We start from the raw sequence: 17,854 nt of genomic DNA on the forward strand, positions 1-17,854 counted from the left end.
CCGCAGGGCGCCGCGAACCCTCCACACACATAGTAAACAGCCTCATTCTTCTTCCGAGCTGGGAGCTCACCAGGAGGTAGCTCTCCACCACCACCCATATACCCAGGGAGCTAGCCGGGACCCAGTGGAACCCTGGGCCCACGGCCCTGATGATTGGGCCAAAGCCTCGGGCCGAAGACAAAAGGCATTCGTACGACCTGGACCCAGGAGGGAAATCGCAGCACAACGGGCCAAGCGACCGAGTGGCCTGAACAGGCAAACGGGAGAAGCTGGACGGTATCCTAACCAAGCACGAGAACAAGGAAATCTTCCCACTCATCTCGGGGCTACATAGGACTTCCCCCCACAACCTAAGTGTGACTGCTCGTGGTACCCCTGGCTGGCATAGGATAACCTGGGAGCCAGGACTGAGACATGAGATAGGCCCTTTGCCACTCACCGTCACTACCAGCCTTCATAGCGATGATGGTGCCTATTAATCCATGCATAGCGATGTTACTTATGATGAAAACTGAACAGTCTAATTATAGGCCATGCAATTGTGCCCTTAGAAATTTATGCATACATGTAATGCACCATATAAAGGATGTACTATGCAGTGACTAGGCAGCATTGAACATAAACGGTATTTTAAATTGTGTAGAGTATTTAAAGCCAAGTCACAGCATAATTTCTTATAACGTGAGCCATACCCCAAATTGCCGTGTTATCATGGTTGATGTTACTATGTATGTTTTGCAGCCTTGGTTGAGAGCCACCATGCACCACGCTGTGTACATGCCGATCCGGTGGTTCTAACCATCATTGTGCGGGTCTTTGCACCCCTTACCCTAGCTTGACTACTGAACCTACGCATTAGACTAACTAAGCTTGTTTCTCTTTAACAATAAGAGCTTATTGACCGCTCATACACATAGCCTGATTATTTAACTTTTCCGAGAAAACTGAGCAATGTATTCCCACCAATATTATCACTATGCGTGCCATTCTGATATCTCTTATTTTGTAACACTTTTGGGCCTGGACAGCTATCCCTATGATGATCCTAGATATATTCCTGTTATTAAGCTTGGCACAAATACCCAGCATGTTTATACCCGTGTTTTACTTTCACAAAAAATTTTACTACTAAGAGTCTGCTCTATTAAGCTGTGTATATCATAAGTTTTTTCATCTGTCTTACACTTGTCTCCTTTACTTTAACTCTGTCAATGCCATCGTATTGTTCAAAGCTACCTTCATAACTGCTACTTTATACGTGTTATTAACTTTTTGGAAAGCTTGTCTAATATAAAATGAGGCTGCCATTCGTAGGAGATGTACTCTTGTGTTAAAGTGATCCCACTCTGTACAAATACCGTGCATCCCCTCTTCTCTATTCTGTACCCCATTTAACTCCTGCCTCAATAAAAGAAAGATTGACAAAAAAAAAAAATACAAACTATTGGACCCAGATTTTCTACCTTAGCCTTCGACTGCCTTTAATTCTAACCACAAGAGGTCTGACGTCGATATATACACACTTTGTTTTATATGATATAAAGATTATTCAACATAATCCATCAGTTGATGTATAAACCCTGACAGGGTAGCTAATCCCTACCACCATCACCCTCAGCCCACATCTCATCTAGCCCACTTTGGAGTCAGTCCAGTTTGTTATTATAGAGCCTTTTGTATGGCTCTTTTTAATGGGTCTATGATATTTATGTCTTTTTCAATTTATTAAAACTTATCTAATTATTACGTCTCTCTAATATTAGTTATATATTCTACAAGGAACCTTTATTGTGTCTATTGGATTAGTATCCTCTGGACACTTATATATTTTTCTCTGTTTTAATAATGTTACTGTCAATCAAATTATGTGTCAGAGCCAAAAAAAAAGCCAAAGATACGTTAAAATAAATATATTCCAATTTCCATTCTACTAATTGATAAGTCGCAAAAAATAAAAAATAAATGTCCGCCTTTGAATTACTACATTTCCATTGATGCTTTGCGCGACAGTCAAAGTCTCCCGTTGCATGCCGGGATTGTGAGAGTGCTATTAGTGCCTGTGATCCCATTGAGGCTCTGTCAGTTCCTGGAAGCTGAGCTGCAGAGTGTCTCTGTGCAGTGCTATCACCAGCCATGGCAGATCCCAGCTCCTTCGCCTCTCCTGATCACTTCATCACCAGACACCTGAACCTCCATCTTAGCCTGGATTTCTGCAGCCGAGTTATCAGAGCCTCCACCTCCCTGACCGTGCGATCCCTGCAAGACAGCCTGAGCCAGCTGGTACAGTGACCATCATGTGCCACACCTGGCATGGGGCATAGATACAGCAATGGGTGCCACGCCTGGCATGGGGCATAGACAGAGCACTGAGTGCATCACCTGGCATGGGGCACAGAGAGCACTGTGCATCACCTGGCATAGGGCATAGATACAGCAATGGGTGCCACACCTGGCATGGGGCATAGACAGAGCACTGGGTGCCACACCTGGCATGGGGCATAGACAGAGCACTGAGTGCATCACCTGGCATGGGGCACAGATAGAGCACAGTGCATCACCTGGCATGGGGCACAGATACAGCACTGGGTGCCACACCTGGCATGGGGCATAGACAGAGCACTGGGTGCCACACCTGGCATGGGGCATAGACAGAGCACTGAGTGCATCACCTGGCATGGGGCACAGATAGAGCACAGTGCATCACCTGGCATGGGGCATAGATACAGCAATGGGGGCCACACCTGGCATGGGGCATAGATACAGCGCTGAGTGCATCACCTGGCATGGGGGCTAGTTCGGGAACTGCCAAGGGCAGCACTGCAGGAATAGGCCCAGGCTACAGTCAGAGCCCTAGTCATAACTTAATATTGTGTATATAGCAGAGATTTTAAATTGTGTGACATCATTTTTTATTTTGTGTGTATGTTCTATAAATTATTGTAGTTATGTGTATCCTTTCCTGCAATTGGTGGTAGTTGCTTTTGTGACCAGCAGTTACTATCTGTAGATGTTACCGCTCAGTCCCTGTTCCAGATGTGCTGGGGAGGTGGAGAGAATGAAGCCCTCTCTCCCCACCTCCCCTCCTGTCATATCCCTAAAATGAGAGAGGCTGAATTAAGGAAGCAGATGTAATTATCTGCTACCTGGTAGTGTAACTCACACTAATCTTGGGAAGGCCAAGACACACAAATTCCCTAGTCATTGAATTATATCAAGAAACTAGCCATAACCTTAATTTAAAAAATAATAATAAAACAGTAATCGAAGATATGTAATGGTGAAGCATTTATTAAGGCCCAATAATGCTATTTTGGGGTTATGGAGACTTTTATAACTAATTTCTCTTGGGATTTACAGCTCTTACTTTCTCACAGCATTTAGCAGAAGATGCGGAAGTTTTCTAATACAATATACACACTATCTAAAGAGCGTTTTACCCTTGACAAAATGTCCCAATGTCTTTTTATATTGAGTAAATAGATGCTTTAAAGGTGTATTCCTGATGCAATAGTTTTAAACCCACTATTTTGTTTACTCACACTGAAAAGGCAGTGTTTACATTAAACAGCATGGAGGGATATGTTATCGACACCAGAACCACTACATTAAGCTGCAGTTGTTCTGGTGAATAAACTGCTCCTTTAAATTGTATATAATATTGCTCATAAACTTCATTCCAAGTGTGCACAATGACTTTTGGGTGAAGGTTTTTTTTCTCCGCTAGTTGCTTCTGTTATGAAATTCTTTATTTTGCAAGAATACTGTTGAGTTACAGTATCCGTTACACCTTGCACAATACCTGCCAGTAATTCATTCCTGTATGCTACAGTACAACTCTAGTCCTCTCGAATATTTTGCTGAATTTAATCTCCAATTGTTTGCAGTGAATGAATACAACTTTTTTTGCTTTCTTTCCCCCCTCTGACAATTGCCACGTGCATGATTTATTGCCAGGACCAAAAGCTACCTATATTAGACATGCATCCAATTTTTTTAAGTGAATGACAAACTCAATGAAAATTTCAGTTCTTGTTAATTTAATCTGAGCACTATAAACAAATCGCTGTATGAACAAATAGGTCAAAGATAATAATTTTGTTCATCGCAATTTGTATCCGCGCGTGGACTGCTGTAGCCATGCAGGTTTTTCAAAATAATTCTTATTTATTTATTTTTCTGGCTGCGTGTGTTTATGCAATTGCATAACCTTTCTTTAAAAGTAATTGTTTGCTTTCATTTTGCATTAACCCTGTTTTAGTAAACCGGTCCACTCATTTCCATAGAGATTAAAGGACCATTATAGGCACCCAGACCACTTCAGCTCATTGAAGTGGTCTGGGTGCCGGGTCCCTCTAGTTTTAACCCTGCTGCTGTAAACATAGCCGTTTCAGAGAAACTGCTATGTTTACACTGAGGGTTAATCCAGCCTCTAGTGGCTGTCTCATTGACAGGTACTAGAGGCCACTTCCGTGATTCTCACTGTGAAAATCACAGTGAGAAGATGCTGGACGTCCATAGGAAAGCATTGAGTAATGACTGCGCGCGCGGCTCTTGCCACGCATTCGGCGCTGTCGTCGGCAGGAGGAGGAGAGTTCCCCAGCGCTGAGGGAGCCCGGCACTGGAGAAAGGTAAGTGGCTGAAGGAGTTCTAACCCCTTCAGCCCAGCGGGAGTAGGGCATGAGGGTGGGGGGGGATCTAATGACCCTATAGTGCCAGGAAAACGAGTTTGTTTTCCTGGCACTATAGTGGTCCTTTAATGATATGAATGAATGAAAATTTGTAATTAATTTCAGACAGACTGGGGTAGATACTGACTGAATTTTGGATGATCCAACACAAAAAAATAAATATTTTAGAACGAAAAACAAAATCTCTTTCCACGCACACCTGTAATCTAGATTTCTACAGCATATCTCCTATTGTCTACCTGGATTTATTCAAAATAAACTTATTAGGTGAACAGTGTATCTGTAGGGTCACTCAAAGCCTAATATTTACTGATGTGTATCTTGTTCTTTATGTGTTTGAGGGCATTTACTGCTCCTGTTTTTTCTCATTAAAACAAACAAAAAAAGCAATAATAAAGTTTTAGTTTAAGGCAAAAACCTTCCCTAAATCATGTGCCAGGACATGTTTCCTCCTACATCCCAACATCCCGCAACATTGCTGCTCTTAAAGGTCCAATCAAATGCTTCTCATAGAAAAGCATTGGTTGATCTTGGGGTGCATGCGCTGGCAGCTCAGAAACCCATCACCCCATTCTGCTAAAGACATTTAATCTAATGATTCAGAACAAGTGAACGCTGTATCGTGTGCGGTGCGTGTATTCACAAGTTGAGTGACCCCTCATGGTGTTTGCTAATGCCCACCTGCCAACCTTCCAATCCAAGTGCCGAGGGGGGAAGGGACGGAATATTGTGCAGTCTATTAAACTGAAGTCCTTGAGGCTTCCCATTGCAGGCATGCTCACAGCGCTGCCTGCAAGTGAAGAACCTGATTATGTCTGTTGCTAGTACACAGTGTGCATTGATAATAACCATTAAAAAAGAATAATAAGAATTATGCACAGAATTAACGTTAGTCAGTCTAGAACAGTGTTCCACCCTGACTACATCACTTACACCGGAGGTGTGGCTACACTCTGGCAGCAAAGTAGGAATATCTAGATTGTTGCATGTACCATGACCTCTTCTAAAAGCAGAAGTGGCCATGGTGGTTGGAGTAACCTTTTAAACTTTTATCCTTTTTTGTGCAGTATTCTGTGAGAATCTAGAACACCTTTTAGTTCACTGCCTCCTATCTTGTCTTTTTTATTTATTTATTTTTAACTAAACATGGGTAGGGCACCTGCACAGGTATCTTTGGCTTGCAAATAAAATGCATAAAAATAGATAAAAACAGAGTGCTTTACATTTGTTTATTTTCTGGCCAGTATTATATACTCTTTTTGATAAGCTGTAATAGAGAGAAAGAGCTGTGCTATAGCAACTTAATATTTCCTATTATACATATTTGTTTAAAGAGTCGAATGCCTGGAATGTATTCAGACACCCAGTTTCATTTAAAAAATACATTGGACACTTGTTCCTACCAAAGGTGCCACTCTCTAAGTGTATCTCTAATGTTATAACCGTGATGGCCTACTTTGGTACTCTGATGCCTTTTGGACGCCCGACGGCCATTGTAAAAATATAGTTGGCAAACATTTGGGATGTCGAGGTCCTCCATCACTCTCCTGCAATAAAATATGAGTGAGGAAACCCACACCAACACAATTCTGTGTGGATAATATCTCATCCTCGGCAGAGTTGATAATTCTTAGGTTTTCTGAAGACCTCTGTGCTTCTAGAATGCTGGTACCTTACATGCTTAGCAGAAGATTATCAGGGTCATTCACTGAAGACCAAAACATAAAAATGGCTTATCTGGAAGAGTTCTCCAACTTAGCCATAGTACAGCTTAGCTGTTGTTGCCTCTGTTTTGCCATTCACTAAAATTCAGAGTTGAATGTATAGCTACTAATGGCTTTAAAGTGTTTTTGATCAATGCTTCTCCTGATTCTTAGGTTTTTGACACCAAGGACCTCACTATAAAGAAGGTTGCTGTGCAAGGACAAGATGCCAAATTTAAACTTGGAGCAAGTCACAGTTTTAAAGGAACGCCTCTGGAAATAACACTTCCATTTCCCCTGACAAGGTACTTCTGACATGTATTTAAACCTTTAAGTCCGCTGTATTTTTAACGTTTTTTTTTTTTTTTTTTTTTTTAATTCTTTATTTTGTCTTGACACGACATGTTACATACATTAACTTGCACAGTTTAAACATGAGTTAGCATGATTTAGACATGGGTTAACAGAGAGTAACGTGGGTTTAACATGGTCCTTCCACGGACATGCCGTGGGGTCTCTGTATTTACCTTGTGAACATGTTTTGTTGCGTTCGGCATTATGTGGCTGCTACTCATTAGCATACAGAACTGTATCACTGGTCATTACGACCCAATTATTGTCTTGCTAGAGTTAGAGAAAGTTTGCGCTTTGCTCATGGCAAGTCATATGGTGTTGTGGATGGCTATACCCCCATTTCCCTCTGTCCCATGTATCTGTTCCCGTGGATGCATTGCATTGGTCAGGTATTTTGATATTGCCAAGTGGGCTTGGAGAAAAAGAAAGAGATAGTGAACAGAATAAAGGGGGATCCGTTGCCGTCAGGTTGGGTGTTAGTTACTCAGGTTTGAGTTTTCCCAGGGTTCCCAGATCTTTTGAAAAGTTTTTTGAGTGCCCCTTATTCTAGCTGTCAGGTCGTCCATTAGGTGGACTTCTTTTATTCTGTTGATGACCCCTGCGATAGGCGGAGTGCCTGGCTTAAGCCAGTCTGAGGCTATAGCCCTCCTTGCTGCTAAGGTAATTTTATGGATAAGCTTTTGTTCTTGCCTAGTCCAGCCGTCCAGAGTCCTACTTAAGAGGAATAGCCATGGGTCGAGGTCTGGTGCTCTGCCAAAGACCTGTGTCAGTAGTGTCTGCACCCTTTTCCAAAATGTATTCATCTGTGGGCATTCCCACCACATGTGGACGTATGTCCCCCTCAGGCCACACCCCCTCCAGCACTCATCTGTAGGAGTCTTGTGCATTTGGTATAGTTTAACTAGTGTAGTGTACCAGCGGAGCATTGTTTTAATAGATTGCTCCTGGAGGGTAACACACACCGACGAGGTATGATTTGCCTCCCAAATCTCTTGCCACTCTATGCCTTCTAATGTGTCCACTAGGTCTCTTTCCCAGTGATCTGTATAGGCTAATTTGCCCCAGTCCCTAGCTTCTGAACAGAGGTGGGCGTACATGAGCGTTATCATGCCTTTGGGTATTATTTCGTGGAGGCAGATCGTTCGAAGAACGTCATCTGTTTCCGGGCTGCTGTTTTTATGTGCGCCTGGTTCGCGAAGTCTCTAATTTGTATGTATCTAAAAAAATCGGCGGGTGAGAGGTGTCCCCGCTGTCTGAGTGTGTCAAAGGAGATAACTCCCGTTCCCTCGTATAGCTGGCAGATGCGTTGTAATCCTATACTTTCTAAGTTTTTGAAGTCTCTGGCTGTCATACCCGGGATGAAGGCTTTGTTGCGTAAGTATGGCATAGTAGGTGATGGGTCTGATGCCAGCTGCAATTTTAGCTTGAAGGCGTCCCATATCTGTAGGGAATTAATTATAGTAGGGCAAGTGACCTTAATCCCAGGTCTGTGTTCTTTTGGTACCCACATGAGAAGCTGCGGGAGGTCTGTGCCAGTCATAAGTGATTCTACGTCGGCCCATTTGCGGTCCCCTGGCGGCGAGTGCCACATTGCCGCCTGTGTCAGTTGTGTCGCTATGTAATAGTAATATATGTTTGGGAGTCCCAGTCCCCCTCTCAATCGTGGTCTATATAAAATGAATCTAGATATTCTATGTCGTTTGTTTTGCCATATGAAGGCTCCGATTGCCCTGTGTAGGGGTTGTAGTGAGGCTTTAGTGACATGGATGGGGAGCGCTTGGAACACAAATAGTAGTCCAGGCAAGATGTTCATTTTAACGGCATGGATGCGCCCAATCCATGAAATAGGGCTGTCCACCCATGTCTCCATGTCCCGCACTAGGTGGTTTATTAAGGGCGTGTAGTTTTGGTCGTATAGTTTTTCCGGTTTAGCCGTCAGGCGAATGCCTAAATATTTAAGTGCTTGTTGTTCAATTTTTAGGTGGTATGTGTTGTGTATAAGGGCCGTGGTTGCTGCTGGTACCCCTATTGGGAGGGCGCCCGATTTTGCCATATTCGCCTTGTATCCTGAAAAGGTCCCGAAGGTACTCAGTACCTCCTGCAAGGCCCCCGTTGACTTCACCGGGTCGGTCAGAGCCAAGAGCACATCATCCGCGTAGGCTGATACCAGGAATTCTCGGCCTCCCACCATTACTCCCTTTTATGTCCGGGTAGCGCCTGTAGCAGAGGTTCTAGTGAGAGAACAAACAGCAAAGGGGAAAGAGGACACCCCTGCCTCGTACCGTTGGAAAGCTGGAAAGGTCAGAGCGGGGCCCCCAAAATCTTCACCTGTGCTCTGACATTAGTATACATCGCTCTTAATAGTGTCATGAACTGTTTGGGAAACCCTAGGTGAGTCAAGAGGGTGCAAATGGGACCCTTCTGATGTAGAGGGATTTGTTTTGTACTCCAGTTATGTGGCTCCTCCTTGTTACAGGGAACTTTAAGCACTGATAAATTAATGTTTGTTTTTATTCTGTCCCTAGCCTGCAATTGAAAGTGCATGCTAACATACAGTACTTTTGGTTTACACAAGCTCTATTGTATGTGCATATGTTATTACCCAACAATACAAATAAAACCAAAAGAAAGAAAACACATACCATTTAATTCTAACAGATTCAGACCCTTTATAGAGATTATGAAGTATATTTAAAAGGATGGTCAAGTGATGTCATTATTGTGATTGTATTTATGAAAGTGTTCTAAAAGTGACTTTTCTCCACTATAGATTCCAAAAATCTTCTCTGAAATATCCATTTCAGTACCATGACATTTTAGAGTGGCAGAAAAGAGAAGTGAAACAGAATACTTTGCTGATGCTATGCTAAACCTTCCTCATAGAGATGCATTGACTCAATGCATCTCTAAGTGGTGATGCTGATTGGCCAGGGCTCTGCCCCCACCCCACCAGCTTTGTGTTCCTGACACAATATAGTGCTCCTTTTAATCGCACACCAGAGGCTCCTGCAGGCACTAGCAAACTATGAACAGAGCAGAAGATAAGAAAACTGCAATTTTACTCACTGTAAATTCCTTTTACCTTAATATGGTGGCAGTACAATAGGGATGTACTCTTCCCATGGGACAAGCATCTCAAATTAAAAAATTAACATAAACTATCCTCCCCCAACAGGTATAAGACACCAACCTGCCATGGACCCTCAGTACATCCCAATAAAACATCTTACTACTTACTACTGCACAAATATCAAATTTATTAACTATAGGAAGGAGAGTTGTACTGCCAACATATTAAGGAAAAAGGAATTTACGGTGAGTAAAATTGCAGTTTTTTATTTCTGACATATGGTGGCAATACAATATGGATATATCGAGATGCCAGAGCTATGGGCGGGAATTAAGCAACCACCGCTTGTAACACCTTATGCACAAAAGCAGCGTCAGAGGCAGAGAATACGTCTAGTCTGTAATGCGTGATGAAGGTGTTGAATGAAGACCATGTAGCGGCTATGCAGATATCTTCAGGTGAAGCATGTGCTCTTTCGGCTCAGGAAGCAGCCATTGCTCTAGTATGAGCTTTTCGAGGAGGCAGGTAGAGGCAGATTTGAGAAAGAATAAGCCAACTTAATCGATTTGGAGGCAACATGACCTAAACATTTCCAAAGAAATTAACAAAAAGATGGTCAGTCTTCCTGTATTTAGAGGAGTGGACTAAATAGATCTTCAGAGATCTTCCGACATCCTACGTGCCAATTATCATCCAAATCGGAGACAGATGGATAACCAAAGGAGGCAGAGAAATAAGTTGATTGATAACCTTGGAAGAGATGACTTTAGGTAGAAACAAAGGTTTTGGACACAGAACAACTTTTTCTGGAAGAATTTTTGTAAGTTCAGCAGATGATTAAAAAGCCTGAATTTCACCTATCCTCTTTGCAGAAGTTATGGCCACCAAAAAAGCTGTTTTTAGAGACCAGAGCTTTAAAGATGTTTCGTCCAAAGGTTCGAAAGGATGGGTACAAAGAGCCTTCAAAACCAAAGACAGATCCCAAGAGGGGAAAAAACTCTCTTCTTGGGGACTTAATCAGCCTGACAGCCTTAAAAAATCTCATAATCCGAGGATTCAAAGCTAAATTCTTTACCAAAAAATGAGAGCAGAAACTTGAACTTTGAGGGTAGATAAATTAAGACCCCCCTTTAACCCCTTAAGGACACATGACGTGTGTGACACGTCATGATTCCTTTTTATTTCAGAAGTTTGGTCCTTAAGGGGTTAAGGCCGTCCTGTAGAAAATGCAAGATTGTATCAGTAGAAGGAGAATCTTGCAGGCAATGATGAGATATGCACCAAAGTAAACGAATAACTTGGGATCTGGTTAGTGTTTCCACCCACCAGACCTCAATTTAGAGTGCAGCGCTTATACAGTCCTAATGGTGAGTATAAATAACTCACCCCAATCTTAATGACTTGTGGGGGTGTACATGAAAAATAAAAGAGATACAGAATAATAGTGCAATATTGTATATACACAGTATTTTGTATTTACATTTTTTTAGAGCCTTTTTAGTTTTTAGGCTCTAAACTTCCAGGCTTCCGTGTCTTTAGGGTAGACTGCTTAACCCCTTTTTTTTTTCTCTTGGTTCTTTTTCCTATATGTCTTGCCACCATATGGGTATAAGGAGAGAGAGAGAGAGAGAGAGACGGGATTCTAGGTGTAGTATTTTAGAGGAAATTTCCTTTGGATAAATTTTATAGTAAAAGCAAATGTGCTCACCTTTTTCAGAGCCTATTTGTCCTCGGCTCTAAGTTTGCAGGCTTAGTGTCAAATTGGGGTGACACCTCCCCTTACCGGACAAAGTGCAGGATGCAGTAATAAATGTAAATAATTTATTATTAGCTGTAATTAAAAAAGTATATAAAATAACACAATACTCGAAAATAAAAAATGATCAATATAAAATAAAGTGCAATAGTGAGTCTGTTCTCCTCTGCCAAGACGCGTTTCGCTTTGATCAGCTTCCTCAGTTGGCCGTGGATTGCATTCTGTCAGTTCCGGTTTTTGTACGTTCCAAAAAGCCCGCCTATTTTTCAATTCGCCAATCGTCTTTCTTTCCGACGTTGTAGTGACGTAACGTCACTTCCTGTTCCGGTATCTCGGTGGACTCCAGGTCCCATGGTGCTCTGCGTCTCCTCCGCGACTTCCGGGTTAGTCCGTTTGTCGGAGAAAAAAAAATAATTTTCCGCAAATCAAAGTCTTTATATATGATTTCACCTCCAAATAAAGTTGCACATCAAAAGAAAGTGTTATTCTCTTTATATTAAATTAAATACTATCGAGAATAGTAAAGAGAATAACACACTTTCTTTTGATGTGCAACTTTATTTGGAGGTGAAATCATATATAAAGACTTTGATTTGCGGAAAATAATTTTTTTTTTCTCCGACAAACGGACTAACCCGGAAGTCACGGAGGAGACGCAGAGCACCATGGGACCTGGAGTCCACCGAGATACCGGAACAGGAAGAGACGTTACGTCACTACAACGTCGGCAAGAAAGAGACTATTGGCGAATTGAAAAATAGGCTGGCTTTTTGGAACGTACAAAAACCGGAACTCACACTAAATACAAAATACTGTGTATATACAATATTGCACTATTATTCTGTATATCTTTTATTTTTCATGTACACCCCCACAAGTCATTAAGATTGGGGTGAGTTATTTATACTATACATTATTACTGTATAAGCGCTGCACTCTAATTTGAGGTCTGGTGAGTGGAAACACTAACCAGATCCCAAGTTATTTGTTTACTTTGGTGTTTTTTTATGGTGGGATATTGGGAATACCCACAGAGTGTTTACAGCAGCTAAAACTACTGTTACCAAAAAATCTTTTACTAAGCGCCAAACATTGCCACACCTTTTCGCTGTTTATAATGATGAGATATGCACCGATGAAGGAATTTTGTCCAAATTTTTAAATGGATAGCAGAGGTAGATCTTCTGGTGGAATTCAGCAGAATCTTGATGCAGACCAACCATTTTCTCTCAGGATTTTTTGGGTATAAGCCACATCCATCTCTAGAGGGTCTCTTGACTTTGCCTTTATGAACCAGTCGTCTTTGTATGAAACAACCTTGTACGCTTAAGGCTGCGATAGGCATGAGAACCTTTGTAAAAATCCTGGGAGCTCAGGCAAGACAGAATGGAAGGACTTTGAATTGAAAGTGATGAACCTTGTGACCCTTTCTTATGGCAAATCGCAGATACTTTCTTGAGCCAACATCCATAGGAATGTGAAGGTAGGCATCTTTCAAATCTAAACTTGCCATAAAATTTCATTTTTGGAGGATATGAGTGACTGATGCGATGGTTTCCATTCTGAAATGCTGGTAAGGAATATTGTTTAATTATTTTAGATCCAAAATGGGACGACAGGACAAATCTGGTTTTTGGACCAGGAATTACTGAGAGTATACACCCTGATACAACTGGGTTCTTGGAACTCTTTCTACAAGACCTTTCTTTAACCCCTTAAGGACCAAACTTCTGGAATAAAAGGGAATCATGACATGTCACACATGTCGTGTCCTTAAGGGGTTAAAAGAGTAACCGTAGCGGAGAATAGAGCTTGACTTTTTAGTTTTGAACGGTAGGAGGGAAAATGGAAACTTGGTCTTGGTATATCTAAGAACTTTATTTTGTATCCTCTTGCAACTAGATTCAAAATCCATGGATTTGCAGTGGTGTCTCTCCATCTGTGAGCAAATTGTTGTGTCCGTCCACCTATTCTTATGGCGTCAGAATCTTTTTGCTCTGTCAGTTTTGAAGTCTTTATTTCATTTAAACTTAGGATCTTTCCTGTTGTTGATTAAAAAAAACCTGAATTTTTCTTGATACTCCCTGCGGTTCTTGTATTGGAAGTTATTGTATCTGGGCTTCCAGACATACTTCCTCTCCTGAGGGAGAGCTTTTTTGGTAACCGACATTTGTCAGATTAATTCTTGCAAAGGAGAATCAAATAATTTCTTCCTCTCCAAGGGCAGTTCACAAAGTGCACACTTTGAGGCCGCATCAGCGTCCATGCTTTAAGCCAAAGTGCCCTGCAAGCTACAGATGTCAGGCCCATGAAACGAGCAGAAAGTTTAATCACCTCTGGGATAACATCTAGCAGATATTCATTAGATAACTTTAAATTGTGGAACAGGCGAGAGAGAGATCTGTGTCCTGGTTATCTACAGGCCATCTTCCAATCCATGAATCCAGTAATACTGAGCTTTAGCCACTGAAGCTCCTGCCAATGCTGCTTTAGCCTGAAATCCTGCTGCTTGATTATGCTCGTCTACTGGAGGTTTCAGCCCTTTTATCCATAGGGTCTTTAAGTCCAGAGACTTCTCCAATCGGTATAGTAGTCTTTGAAGACAACAGAGCAAATGGTACGTCAACGACTGGCAAGTCTTCTCACTTGTCTTCTCCTTGCAGCTTTATGATGTTCTTGAAATGCCTGGAAATAAATGCCCTTTTTTCAGGGTTTTTCCACTCTCTCAACATAAGTTCCAGAATCTGCTATGGGACAGGAAAGGCTTTCTTACTCGCTTTATCTGATGTTTTTTCAGAGAAGGCAACATTAACTTCCTTAATAACCTTTCTTAATTCTTCTTGTGGGAAACAGAGTTCTGTAATAGAAGTATCGCTGGAAGTTTCTGAATAGGAAGACCTAGAACATTCGCCCGAGGACAGCTCTGATCTAGAAGAAGATCTCTTCCGTTTTTGCCTCTGTTTGGCTGTAACGGGTGGTGTTACATTTGATTGCAGAATTTTCGAATTACTCATGTCTGGGCCAGATAAGTGTCAAATGTATTGATACCAAGATAAGAATGACTTCATGTCCTGTTGCTTGGACTTTTCCAGCGATAAGGACGAACACTGGTTTCAGATGTTCCTTTTAGTACCATCTGGTAGTGGTGTGGAGCACTTGTTTTGACTTATAACTGTTTTTTTTAGCAGCAGGAGCAGGCACCTTGTCTTTATCCATAATATCTGGAGAGACAGGACTAGACATATCTGCAAAACATAAAGCATTTCTGAAATTGGAGGGGGGAGGGGGGGCTGGTGACATGGGAGATCCTTCCTGGCAAGCATCCATGCTGTCCGTAGGATCTGCACAGCTTAAATAGGTAGCATTCATTCTGTGCGCATGCATCTCGCTTGGGTAGTGATTTGCTGCCGCTAGAGACCTCCTCCTTGCTTTGCCGGTGACTGCACTCTGCATAAAACAAGTGAAACAGACTTGCTGCGTAAGTCCTGCCGGATGCATGCAGGCCACTCTGCTCTCCACCCGGGAGGCTATCAGGCTGGATCCCCCTGGCAACAACCCATGTGCCTCACCACAAAATCCAGATGTTGTCCGTTCCTGATGGAACAAGAAAGAGAACTGAGGGTCCATGGCAGGTTGGTGTCTTATACCTGTTGGGGGAGGAACGTTTGTGTTTTTAATTTCAGATGCTTGTCCCATGGGAAGAGTACATCCCTATTGTACTGCCACCATATGTCAGGAAAATTGTAAATTAAACAGACTTTGCAACAACTCTGATCACACATTCGATCACTCTTTCAGGAAGTACTTGGTAAGGCTGTGCAAGTGACATGCATGGAGGTGTAATTAGGACTGCATAAACAAAGTGATTTAACTCCTAAATGGCAGAGAATTGAGCAGTTTGCCTGCAGGGGCATGACCTACTTAATTTAGCAAAAGTTGTTTTGGTGCCTATAGCGTCCGTTTAAACTTTGTGAAACAGCAGGAGGAGCCTCTAGTGGCTTTCTGTTTGACAACCATTAGAGGCAGTCTTAATTAACCTTTCTCTAAAACTGCAATGTTTTCCGTTGCAGGATTAAGGGGACAGGAACAGTGCACCCAGACCACTTTAATAAGGTGCACGTGTGTCTGAGGGCCTATAGTATCAATTTAAAATGAACATTTGCTCCAAGAGGCTGATCAGCCAGTGCAGCAATATAAAGGGAGCCAAACATGACCCATGGAGGTGTACTTCACATGGTAAGGGGTGAATTTAGTAAGGGGAAATGGTGGGTGGTGATGCCCAGTTTGCATAGGTTTGAGCATTTGGTTAGACAAAAAAAAAAATGTCCTGTCAGATGAAGAGATGAGTGAAGGAACGGATTGTAGGGGGAACTGATGGTGTCAGCTTTGGAGAATGTGATGTGGGGGTAAAGGGAAGGTTACAATTGAGGGAATGGCTGTGTAAAGTTATGGAAAAGATTAGAGGGTTAACGACTGCAAGGAGAAGAAGAAATGAGGGGAGGGGAAAAGAAAGGCAAAGCAGAGAAGAGGGGTGACTACAAGGTGTGACTTGTTAAATAATAATCTTGCCTGGAAACATTTCCTTTTTATTATTCCATACATTTCGACTTGTGTGAGCATTGATTAGAATAAAGTTAAAGCTACTTGCTTTAAATTGAAAGCAGTTGGGTTGTAATATAGAAACTATAAACGCCTAGGATAATCTACACCCTGTACCTTGTACCTGTATCTGTTGGACTTGGCAGTATAATAACACTGTGGTTGATGATCCCATTGAACTTAAAATACTCCTGTATCTTCTGCACTTCCTTATCAAGCTGCTCTAAGTTCGACATTTTCTGCTTATTCAGCAGCTGCTGACAGGGACACTGAAGTCTTACTTGCACAGCAGTTTTTTTTTTTTTTTTAATACTGTATTCGGCTCCCTGTGACAGCTTGTTAAAGGAGCCCTATAGTCAAAATATAAAAACAAGAAAGACAGGTCCCCTAACCTTCTACCTTGCTTTTATATACAATTTCAGTGATTATAATATAAACTTACCACCGTTCCAGCGCCAAGATCCTCGGCAGGCCGTGCCCCCTTTTTCATCAAAATGACGAAATAGCAGGGCTCAGACGCTTCTCTTGGAGAAGCATCATAGCGAGCTGGTGCGCATGCGTGGCTTCGCACTGCACCAATCACGTTCATTACCGCTCTATGAATGAACACTGAGCACTGTACCGCACGTTCACGAGCTGAGCTGACTGACAGCTCAGCTCGCTGTCTATGCCCAACCCCCCTCCTAAGCACAAGGTTTGTGTGTATACAAACGCTATATATAGTGTTTGTATAAAAACACACAAGTTTTAAAAAACTTACACACACACACACTATCCATCTCTCTCTATCCTTCCATCTCTATGGAGAGGGATGGATGGACGAATAAAGAGGTCTGGAGGGAGGGAGGGATGGATGGGGATCTCAATCTCACACACACATTCACTCACTCTTTCTCCAACTTTCTCTGTCTCTCTGTCTCTCTCTCTCTGTCTCTCTCTGTATCAATCTCACTCTCTCAATCTTTCAATCTCACACACACTCACTTTCACAATCTCACACACTCTCACACACACTCACTTTCACAATCTAACTCTCTCTCACACACACTCACACTCTCTCTCTCTCTCTCTCTCTCTCTCTCTCTCTCTCAATATCACTCACACTCTCTCTCTTTCATTTCTAAAATAAGTTTATTACTTATTCAGCCAAGCGTGACGACATAAAACGTGATGAATGCGAATTAGGCAGCCCTTAACTCGGAAGTCTCTCTGGTGGCCGTCTGAGTGACTGCCACTGGAGGTGTTCCTAACTTCCAAGGTAAACACTATATTTTCTCAGAAAATCCAGTGTTTACATGAGAGAGGCTGCAGGGAGCTATAGTTCTCACTAGGGATCGACCGATTATCGGTTTTACCGATATAATCGGCCGATATTCGGTATTTTCGGCAATATCGGTATCGGCCAATATAGATACCGATATTGCCGATAATACCTCCCAGGACCGCCAGGCTCATTACAAGCCCGGTGGTCCTGGGGGGGGGCGGGCAGCAAGCGTTTACTCACCTCCCAGCAGTTCCTCCAGCTCCCCAGTGTAAATCTCGCGAGACCCGCGGCCAGCTCTGACGGCCGCGGGTCTCGCGAGATTTACACTGGGGAGCTGGAGGAGCTGCTGGGAGGTGAGTAAACGCTTGCTGCCAGCCTTCCCCCCTCCTCCCCCACAGCTAAGCCAATGCCACTGACTGG

General features: G+C 42.5%; 1 protein-coding gene across 1 annotated transcript in view; it reads left to right on the forward strand.

The window, feature by feature from the left end:
- The first annotated feature begins 2,046 nt into the window (after positions 1-2,046).
- LTA4H (leukotriene A4 hydrolase) overlaps positions 2,047-17,854 on the forward strand; it is a 32,239-nt gene continuing 16,431 nt past the window's right edge. Inside the window, exons 1-2 of the mRNA XM_063447173.1 lie at positions 2,047-2,280; positions 6,566-6,696. Coding sequence (XP_063303243.1) covers positions 2,134-2,280; positions 6,566-6,696 — 278 coding nt within the window. The 5' untranslated portion in view covers positions 2,047-2,133. The remainder of the gene's footprint in view (positions 2,281-6,565; positions 6,697-17,854) is intronic.

The sequence above is a fragment of the Pelobates fuscus genome, chromosome 3 (genome assembly GCF_036172605.1).
Source record: "Pelobates fuscus isolate aPelFus1 chromosome 3, aPelFus1.pri, whole genome shotgun sequence".
NCBI lineage: Eukaryota > Metazoa > Chordata > Amphibia > Anura > Pelobatidae > Pelobates > Pelobates fuscus.